At 52.0% G+C, this 11124-nt stretch overlaps 1 protein-coding gene and 1 non-coding gene across 2 annotated transcripts; one reads left to right on the forward strand and one right to left on the reverse strand.

Annotated features, from left to right (window-relative positions):
- Nucleotides 1-4663: 4663 nt before the first annotated feature.
- Nucleotides 4664-4735, forward strand: TRNAK-UUU (transfer RNA lysine (anticodon UUU)). The gene has a single exon. It is a non-coding gene; the product is annotated as a tRNA-Lys (tRNA).
- Nucleotides 4736-8086: 3351 nt separating this feature from the next.
- LOC109761504 (arabinogalactan protein 20) lies at nucleotides 8087-10117 on the reverse strand. The gene is made up of 2 exons (XM_020320325.2): nucleotides 9818-10117; nucleotides 8087-8367 (listed from the first exon to the last, which is right to left on the reverse strand). Exons 1-2 carry the CDS (start codon nucleotides 9927-9929, stop codon nucleotides 8261-8263), a joined length of 219 nt encoding a protein of 72 aa, XP_020175914.1. The 5' UTR covers nucleotides 9930-10117; the 3' UTR covers nucleotides 8087-8260.
- Between the last annotated feature and the right edge of the window lie 1007 nt (nucleotides 10118-11124).

Raw genomic sequence — 11124 nt, forward strand, 5'->3', positions numbered from 1 at the left:
CTTCATTAATTGTTTCTCTGAATTTTTCATCTGTTATCGGAAATGCCCCTAAAGTTGAAGTAAATTACCCACCTCGCCATTCGTAAAAGTGAAAAGAAAAAACGAGTGTTCCTCTGAGTTATTCGTACCTCATAGTGCCCTTTAGTTTTTCATCCATCGTGAGACTAACCTTTTCTTTTCATTTTCATACACACATCAAGGATGTACTAAAAAATACACGCATCAAGGATCAAGTCCAACATCGATCCATTGTGAGCATGTTAGAATGCACGTGTCTTACATATGCATGCACGTCTCGGTTGGTGCAAAAATATTCAAATACATGTGTATATATATGGAGTGCGAATATTTGAAACTTGATTTGAAGACCACGGTTTTATTATCCCGTCGCAACGCACATGCCCTTTTTCTAGTAGGAAGAATAATATAAATAACATTGATATCTATAGATTTATTACCCTTTTGTCTGGTTTTACAATCTTCTAATGTCTCTGAAAACAGAGATGTACAAAAACTAAGTGTGGTTGGTTTTTTACTTCGTGCGATTTTGAAGATTTTATCCCTCAATATTCTCTCAATGAAGTGAATTGAGTACTTATCAAGCCTGATACGTAAATTTGTAGTATACACGAAAAAGCAAATTTGTGGTTAAAATCTCTATTTTGAAAATGATGTTTTATATTACATTGGCAACATAGATTCACTATCATCTGGTTCAACCAGACACAAAACGCATGCTCGTACTAACTCTAGCAAAACACCACAACTTATTGACCCCTCTCTACCAAACCTAGCTAAGCCACGAGTAAACACCATTGCCACATGTGAGCATTCTCGATAACCTGAAGACTAGGAGATTTCCTAGCAAGTTCCTAGAACCATGCGTAATACCACCATCGGTCACTCATCAGTCAAAATCTGACGAGGACAAGGCCTAAATGATGCTCACACAACCACTCTCTACGTAAACTGGGTGGTTAGCGAAAGGTACTATCCCATGTAAGCCTTCCAGACACGCCTTAGCTTCATCCATCTCAATTGACGTGCAATGACTGATAGTCGCCATGTTGATCGGACCAACGCCTTATCACCTCGCAATACCACTCCCAAAGCACTGGTTCATATCCTGAATGAAGCCTGCATCCACGTTCAGTTTTAGCCAATTTTCATAGGTATCATCTAGTGTCCACGGTTTGCATCTGGTTTGGGGGCGTTCTCATTTGAGATAGGGTCTGCCATGCATTTCCCTTTTATATCTAACTTTGTGCGAGACCGCTTGTATAGACTGCAGCGAATTGTAGTTTTGAAGGAAAATCGAAGAAGCATGGAACAACGCCTTTCTGCCGTGAAAAGTAATACTGTTTCCACGGTGTCAACCCGCTACCAAAGTAATATTGTAGTTGGGGGACAACTTGGATTGAGTCTCATCATCCATTTTGTCCAATGTAATAACCACCTAATCCAGACTAGAGTTGCTAAGGTCTTGTTTAGAGGGCAACTCTCATGCCTCTTGCGTCACCTCATGGAGTGCCCTCGCCTTTGTGGATTGCATAACCGCATGATACACATATTTCTGTTTGGTCCACAAACGCTACATGTTGAGAGAGCCTCTAGTTTGTGTATGTGCATGTTCATCTGCACACCGAGAGATTATGTGGCTAGCCACCACCGAAAAACACACATCTTGGCAGGGACGTTTGTTTTTTTAGACGACATGCTCTTTTTGTGTACAACGTAGCTGAAAAGATATGTTGGCGATAATTTATACATATGTACGGAAACATATATGTTTTGTATAGTACTCTCCTAAGCACTGCTCCTAAGTATTAAGTACTGCTCCTGAAGATGATCATTATATAGCAACTTCTCTCCCGACCCCGCGTCGTCCTCAACCGGGCGACACGGGGGACACAACTACCAGCCGCCGCCGGCCTCTTCCTCACCTCCCTCCCTACCCCCGCCGCTGCCGGAGGAGGCCGTCCGACGGCGGACGGCGGCGGCGAGGCGTCCTCAGCTTTTCCTTCCTTTTCCCCCTCGCCCTAGCTCATTCTCCCATCCCCATATCCATGGTCAATCTGATCTGATCTGATTGCCGAGACAACCCTGGCCAAGATCGTGGAGCCGATCTCACCGTGGACAGCAGCGTTCAGTCACACGAGGCGCGCACCCCTCCAGCCGCGGTCGTCCATAGTGGCGGAGGCAAGGGGCATGATGCAATCCGCGACTGCCCACAGATGTTTCTTCTTTGGTACTGTTGTGTGGCCTTGCATGAGATCTTCGGCGCTACGCACATATCAGAATGACAAGGCACAAGCGGCGGCACCACCACATCGTATTATCTACCTCGTCGGCCAAAAATTAACGGAGGTTGATATGTCTAGATGGATCGAAGGCCAGATGTTCTACACAATTATACTGTGTGAACTTGTAATGGGTGATGTAAGAAAACTGGATGGGACAGATCGGAAGAAGTTTGCGTGTCGGACGATTGGAATTTTGCAGCAGTAATCTCGACGAGTGGGGCAGCAACACTGGCAGACTTTGTTCTTGGCGGTCTCAGTTTCTGGGGTGAAAACCCTAGGTCTTGTACCTGGCAATGGTGGCTTCCTAGTCGTTTCCTTGTTTTTTTTTAGAACGAAGGCTCAAGAAGAGCCCGGCTTTGAATTAACAAAGCCATCAACCGGCCAGGATTACAACCACAGCAGTACAAACTCGAACAAAAACAGAAACACGGCAAGATACAAGGGTGCTGGTAGGCAGCTCTCAAAACCTCACACACTACAACTAGCACATGATAAGCACAAGCTGAAGCACGCAGAGGCCCTCGTCCACACAAGGATCACCATGGAAGAAGGAATGGGGCTCCAGGAAGCGCCCGCTGTCGAGGATAGGATATGTTGGCACCAAACAACCAAGGCCCTGGAACAGCATCACCATCCGTTCCCACTGTCGAAGGAGGCCCCTGCCTCCTCGCCTGGCTCGAAAGGCGCCGAACCGTCGACATATGGGGTTGCTCACCCTAGAACATGGACGGAAGGATGCAACCAGAAGGCAACGAAGGAGTAGGAACAAAGCACACCCTACATGACTAAGAAACTTCACCAGAAACACCGCACCACCGCTGCCCACTGATGATCCTTTGGAGAGGAGAAAGATGCCGGTCTGACAACAACAGGGTGTCCAGGGAGGAAGGAGCAACAAGGAGGCAGGACCAAGGCCGAGGAATGACGCTCCGGCTCTCACAACGTGCACTGCTGTAGCCACCGGAGGAGGGGAACCCGATCCCCTCCTGGACAGAAGCCGCCGGACCAAACTGACACCAGTAGCACAGAGAGCACCAGAAGAAAACCCGAACACTGTCGGACCTGCAAAGCTGCCGCCGCCGCCACTGGGGACCCACTGTCGCCGCCGCCCAACAACCACCACACCGCAGTGCCCACAGTCCAATAAGCATCCAAGGCGACGACTTCAAGAAGCAAACGGCGCCAAGAGCACCGTTGCCGCCCAACAAAGTTCGAGTTTTCACCCGGGAGGCTAGGGGAAGGGAAGGGTGGAGCAAAGACCTTAATGGCGCCTCCAAGAAGGGGAGCGGCGTCCATGGACGTCGTCGCCGAGGATTTCTCCCGGTCGAGGCTCCACACCACCAGCACCAGGCACCGGAGAACCATGTCGACCCGGTCCAGATCTGAAGGGGTGGAGCACGCAGGGCAGCAGAAGGGGGAAGGGGCGGCCAGATCTGGAGCCGCAAGAGGCCAGAAGCCCCACCGCCGGCGCCGCAGATCTCGTCCGCCGGAGAGCTTGCTGCCCGCGCAGCCAAGCCCACCGGACCACACCCGCGCCACCACCAGCCAAGGAGACGGTGGCGCCTCACCGGACGAGGCCGCCACCCCGGATTCCGACGCCCCCCGCTGGAGAAACGAAGCAGCAGAGGCCCCGCCGCCACCTTCCTTGGCGACGCCCCGGGCTTGCCCGACGGATGCCTCTGGCGGCGGGGAGAAGGGAGGGGGGAAGGGGGGCGGCGAGGGCTAGGGTTGTCGCCCTCGAGCCGCCCGAGAGGGGCTACGCGAGGGAAGGGGGATGCTGTTAGTCGTTTCCTTGTTGAAGGCATTGTTTGGAGATTGGACCTTCTCCAGGGTGAAAATCCAGGATCTAACTATGATGGTTGGACCGGACGACGATAGTGTTTGTGCACTATAACCTTCATGAAGGCATCGTTTTTGGAGAATCCTTTTCGGAGTCTACGTGTTGCCATCACTGGTGGTGCTCTTGTAGCTGTGAGCCTCTCTTTGTTTCGACGGGGCCTTTGTTTTTTTTTCTCTTTTTATTTTGTTTTTTTGGCTGTGTGCATCCGTGATGTCTAGACTTGCTTTGGATATTATGTTGTTCCAGAGGTTGGGTGTAATTTGTATCATCTTGATATTAATATATTCCCTTTGTCGGGAAAAAAAAAGTACCGCTCAAGTCTCAAGACCCTTCGGCTCAGTCTCCTATATGTGCTCATAAGGTAGGGTGTGTGTGCGCGTGTGTGCATAGGGATAAGTATATGTATGCATTTGTTTTCATCTTTCTTTGTACCATGTTTCTCAAAATAAAAGAACCGTTTCAAGCATTTGTTTCCCCTTGTTAGCTAATTAATAATTAATCACAAATTTAATTCACACCAGCCGTCCTAGCTCAGTGGTAGAGCGCTTGGCTTTTAACCACGTGGCCGTGGGTTCGATCCCCACGAACGGCGCATAACGAGTATTTTTCATGAATTTTGTTATTATACTTATGTTTATCCTATGTTTATTACCTCTGGATATTCGGATCAGTCGGCGCATAACGAGTATTTCTCACCGGTACTACATTCTTTACTGGTTGGACTCTTCCTTACGAAACTTCCATCCATATAGACACGATTACTATACGTATCAAATCGAAACAATAGACCTGAATGTTTCCCCATTTCTCCAAGACGCGAGTATTTCTCCAATCGCCAAAAATATTCAGATTAACAAGCCGGAGATGAGAACAAGGGTACTAGTTCTGCCCACCAATTAGAGTGGACCTGAATGTTTCCCCATTTCTCCAAGACGCGAGTATTTCTCCAATCGCCAAAAATATTCAGATTAACAAGCCGGAGATGAGAACAGGGGTACTAGTTCTGCCCACCAATTAGAGTGGACCTGAATGTTTCCCCATTTCTCCAAGACGCGAGTATTTCTCCAATCGCCAAAAATATTCAGATTAACAAGCCGGAGATGAGAACAGGGGTACTAGTTCTGCCCACCAATTAGAGCATGCAGGAGCCTGAAACTTCTCCAAGAAGTAAGAGCATCTTCAGCCGTGCCCCCAACGGGTCTTCCTCAGGCGATTTTTCCGCGCCTGTGTCCAAAAACAGTCGCACTCCTAGGAGCCCGTTTTTCGCCGGTTTGGGCCGAAACTGGCGCCGGCGGACCCAGACCGAACCCGGCGCACTGGGGCGCCGGGGCGAGCGTTTTTGGCGCGAAAGAGCCGCGGGCCCGCCGAGTCAGCGACGCGCGCCTCGTCTTCCCTCAGAACGCCTCGGTTTTCCGCGGGGAATCAATGGCAAGGCTGCCGTCGGTCAGCCTTGTCAATTCCTCATGGGTGGCGCGTCACGGGCGGCGCGACGACGCCTCCCCTCCCGCCACGTGTACACACGGCGCGGGGCTATAAAACCAGTGCCTCCCCCTCGCCTCTGGCCACACCAGCCCGAGCCCAAACCAGCCGCCGAGCTCTGCCTCTCTCCCCGTCCGCCGGCGTTCCTCCCCTTCCCTCTCTCCCCAAGCCCAAAGCGATGGTTGAACGATTCCCCGGCGACGCGGCGGCGGCGAACGGCTTCGGCCGTCGCTCGCTCTACGAGTGGGAGGCCTACCTCTTCTTCGAGGCCAACATCCCGGCGGCGCCGGACATGCGCGCCGGGCCGACGGGGTGGAGGCTCAGCAACAGGGGCGTCCCCATCCCCCCGGTGCCCGACGCCTACGCGCGCCCCGCCATCTTCGCCGCCGAGGTCGACCGCGTGCGGGCGTCCCTGACGGAGGAGCGCGCCCTCCCCCAGTACGCCGCCGACAACCACGCGTCGTGGGCGGCGTACTTAAAGCGCCTGCAGGCGCAGAGGCTGGCGTCGACCAACGGGGCGCCGGTGGTGGGGGCACCAAGAACAGCGAGGGGCGTCGCCTATGGTGGGGCGTCCCCGGCCGCACCCTCCACGAGGTACTCCAATACCTCGAGGGCGGCAATGATCCGCCGCTGGCATACCTTGCCGCGAACGCCGCCCCCCCCCCCCCCCCCCCCCCCCCCCCGCCGCCGAAGCGCCGGGCAATGGATGCCCAAGAGGTTCGGCTCCTCCTCTCAGTCCTCCTCCCATTCCTCCGGCTCGCCGGCGTTGTTCGGCGTCAAGGCCGAGCCCGCAGTGGAGACGCCGCTCGGCCGACGCACCCGCAGCGCCGACATCGTCATCAACGAGGGCGGCAGGCGCGCCTCCTCCTCGGCTCCTCCGCGCTACGTCAAGCCAAAGACGGAGCCGGGGCTCGTCGCCGTGAAGACGGAGCCGGGGCTCACCGCCGTGAAGACGGAGCCGGGGCTCCCCGTCGTGAAGACGGAGCCCGGGCTCGACGGCGGCGTCAAGGAGAAGCTCGACGACGACGCGGCCCTGAAGTGGGCGCGTGAAGACTGGGCGCGCACGGAGCTGGAGCTGGAGCGCCTCGCCTACGAGCGGTTCGAAGCTCGGCGTCGTGGCCGGGACGAGGGAGGCATCGTCGTCCTCGACGACAGCGACGACGACGCGCCGCCGCCACCGGTCCGCCAGGGCGACGCCGGGCAGGGGTCCAGCAGGGGCGGCCGCGTCAAGAAGGAGAAGGCCACCGACGACGACGAGGATGGGGCGACTTCGCCACGCTCAGCGACTTCTTCGCCCCTTAGTTGGGTATTTTTAAATAACTTATGTAAACGTCGAATATGTCGAATATATGTCAAGTTTGCCGAACTTTAGCCGAACGTTTTGTCCAATTTGCCGAACTTTGCCGAATTTTTTTTTAAACCCGCGTCTGGGGCGACCCTGGGGCCGGCGGCTGGGAACCCGCTCGCCCCCAATGCCAATTTTAGCGCCGGCTCGTCCCCAGGCGGCGATTTTACGCGTCCCTGGGGGCCAACGGCTGGAGATGCTCTGAATCATGCATCTCAAACCATTTGCAACCAGGCAAAAGCACGCGAACTCGCGAGACGAATCAGCCAGGAAACACCCTTGTAGCTAGGCTCCCCATGACGCTAGACGGCTGGAGCAGCTGTTAGGGTCAAGGGGGTTGAATACACTGACAGAAGTGGTATGATTGGTCGGTAGAGCGGCCCATGGTAACACAGAGACAATGTACTCGCTCACCAGTTCTCTCGTACCTTCAAGGAGCAATATCATTCCCAGTTAAGTTCATGGTCTGAGTCTGCTAGCATTTAGATTTAGGAGTACAGGAACAGGAGTAGTACACATGCTGTTGTTGTGGACATGCCATGTAGACTGCTACCTTCAAGGAGCAATATCAGTTCCTGTTAAGTTCATGGTCCGCGTCTGCTAGCATTTAGATTTAGGAATACAGGAGCAGTACACATGCTGATCTTGTGGACATGCCAGGTAGATTGCTACCATACCGGCTGATGTAGGCATTTGAAATCCTACTATTCACATCTGAATTTGTCTTTTTTCATAATGCACAATCAAATTTGCAATAGAAATTCAATCCATCCAACCAAAAACAGTACTTGCAAGTTGCATCCGCTGCGGAGAGGGGTCGAAGCGGATGACATCTCACATAGGCAGTTTCATTTCAAAATTCATCACGAGGAGATCAGAGAAGCGAATCACTCAACTAATAAAAATAAAAAGGAATAAAACGGTTTCATAGTACAGATGAATCTGGGATGGACGAACTGGACCACAAGAGATCACCCATGTCAGCCTGTCAGGGGCAGGACAAGCATCCACATGGGTAGTAGGTACGTATCACACAACTTGCAAAACCAGACCGACCACGCATCGCAGCACATGGCAAGCGGCACAGCGCCAGTGAAATAATACATACACACATTAGCATGAACTAAATAGCGAAACACTCACATGATGGCAGAATCATGCCACCACCAAACATGTCCATACATAATCATCTGACGCGCATACAAAAACAGAACACCACACACACACACACCTAAATCATCATCGCACAGCTGCTAGCTACCTCTACAGGTACAACCCGAATTATTGATTAGATTAGAAGAGCCTGTACGGGGAGGACGCGTCCAGCGGGTGGATGAGGTAGGTGAGCACAAGGGCCACCAGCATCAGCACGTATGCGATGCCCTGGTCAATCGATGTGCCTGCGTGAAACAGAAACCAAATAAATAAATCAAGGGACCAGAATGAAGCTTGAAAAAAACAGGTTAGAAATAACAATTTGGTTTCATAAACGTCTAAACGGTTCTGGTGAAAAATAACTGAGTGTGCTTGAAAATGGAACTCAGAAAGTTCATCTGTCATCTTTGCCAATTGACCGACGACAAGAGCTACGACTTAACGGATGCCTAAAATTCTTAGCTGTCATGATGATGGGCAGCAGGGCTAATAGCATGTTTGTCACTTCCATGTTGCATGGAAAACAAAAAATAATACTAATATTTTGTGGGCATTAGAACAGGAAGGCCTGAAATTGATGACTCTAGTCAGACATTTACTTCCAGAATTTGAAGTCGCTTTCAAGAAAGCAAAATTCCTGACATCCTTGCAATAAAAGCGTAAACCAGGAGCTGCCAGGTATCATGTATTTCAATGGAAGCTACTCAAGGAAGCAGACCAAGGGTACCAGTTCTACAGGTGAAAGGGAAGTGCAAACCAACTCGGCTAGTACACCAGAAAGGAGGAAGACTAGATTCTTGACAGATGGACAGCAAACACCCTTCCTATATGGTTATCAATCATGCGAAGCATATGTGCCCATCAGTGAAATGCCATTTCGCGAACTTATCTTGTACAACGAATGGTTTCCACATTCCTTCTAATCGATTTTACGAAGAATATATTGCATCAAACATGTGTTAAACACTTGGCAAGAACAAAACCTGATAGAGACAGTTCCTCCTCACAGACATACTGATGAAATTGAACTTTTTCAGCCTAGTGCATAAGTCAGTCACATTAATTTTGTGCAGCTAATTGTTTGTCAAGATATGCAAACTAACACGGCTACTTGACTTATTCAGCACAGTCCCATAAGCAGGACTGCAATCTGTAACCAGATGTCTCAGCCTCTACCAAATTGACATGTACCAGACTACCAGTAAGAGATGTCAAGTGTCATTAGATCATCGAAGTTCCAAAGCTGCAACTTTGAAGGGCTAGTGTAAAAAATGTCAAGATTTATAGAAAAATGGTTTTTTTGTTCAGGTGGAACTCTGAAGTGAGAAATGGGAACAAAATAAAGAATAGCATGCTCTGTCATTTTGTTGAATTGTTTATGAGCGTGACAATACTATTCAAGTCAAAAAATAGTCATGAAACGTATGTCGTTTCGCAGTGAAACAGCTTTTATTATACCAGGTGGGTCCTAAGAACGCGGGTTTTAACAAGCAGATCAATGGTTTCCCCACATGCAAGGGCAGGCAAATCGTATCTTGTCGAGTCTATTACCGCCGCGAGAGGATAGCAAGCGAAATGGAATGAGGACGCAAAACGAACCCCCGCAGAGGGGGGAATTCGCCGGTCAATGCCGGAAAACACAAGCCACGGGAGAGAGAGAGAGAGAAAACAGAGTGCGCGCAGGGGGGTTCTCACCGTCGCTGGAGGGCGCGGGCGCGGGCGGCTGCACGGCGGCGGAGGCCGGCATTGCGATGCCGACGACCAGCACGGCCACCGCCACGAGGCCCACGGAGGTCCACGCCGCCATTTCCTTCCTCGGTTCGCCTCTCCTCCCTCGGTTCGCCTCTCGATGCCCTGGCCTCCCCTCCGCCCACCGCAGCGCACCCCCACACCGGAGGCGAGCAGTAGGAGGCTGGAGGAAGAGCAGCGAATCGCGCCCCTCGACAAATCCCTCCTCTCCCTCAAATCCCGGGCTTGGGAATGCGGCCAACGTGCGCGCGGCGCCTATATAGCGCCAGCTACAAGAAATGGTAACCGAGCGGGCGGCATCAGTCAGTGAGTGAAAGAAACGAGCAGCGCCCGTTGACAGGCGGGCCCGGGGCGAGCGCTGGTCCCGCGCGCAGCGGATCACCTCTGTGCGCGAGATTCGTGGGGACAGATTCGCCAGCCCCCGCCCCGCGGGCGGCACCCCGATCTGGCTGCTTGACGGGTGGGGTCGCTGGCCCGGGCTCCACCGGCAGCGGTTGAGCGGGCGTGGGAGTTGGTTGGGGTGGTGGGGAGGAGGTGGGGCCCGGCGGCATGTGAAACTGCTGCTGGGGTACGATGCCATGTCGCCCTTTGGGCTTTCTTTTTGCCTGACGCTGCGCCCACGCGGCCTCGTGCCAGGCTGTGGTGCGGAAACGGCAACTTGGCCGTTTGTTACTAGGTATGTTACCCAGTGGCGTTATTACTGGGCAGGGGCATGGTGGGGCCCGTTGTGGCAGCGCGCATGCGCGACGGTTGCGCTAGCATCCAGCCGGTGTGGCTCACACTCCGCCTCTGCGCTGTCGAACGCACACGGCTACGAGGCGTGCGCAGTGTTTCAGTGTATGACGTGCGGGCCATCCAGAGTCCGGTGGGTGTGGGTCGCGAACGACCAGCGTCCACATGCAAAAGCGCTTCTATATGTGCACCGAATATGCCACCACGTTATGCCGATGCATTTTTTTAGGGATCCCAAACTTTGAAACAACGTTTAAAGGGGGACACGGGTGTTCTGATCCCGAGCTCACGTGAGCTCGGGTAAACAGTAAATTAAAAAAAGTAAAAAATAATATTATTATTGTGTGTGTGAAACATTGACATATGTTATAATAGTCCGTAAAATTTCAACACCAAATGACATTTTTGAAAAATCAAGAAAAAAACGATGCTCCAAGATGTTATTTTCAAACGCATTTTGAAGCAACAATTTTGTTTTTTCTTTTGCCAGAATTTCCGCGAATGTCATCTGATGTTGAAAT

The sequence above is a fragment of the Aegilops tauschii genome, chromosome 7 (assembly GCF_002575655.3).
Source record: "Aegilops tauschii subsp. strangulata cultivar AL8/78 chromosome 7, Aet v6.0, whole genome shotgun sequence".
In the NCBI taxonomy this organism is placed as follows: Eukaryota; Viridiplantae; Streptophyta; class Magnoliopsida; order Poales; family Poaceae; genus Aegilops; species Aegilops tauschii.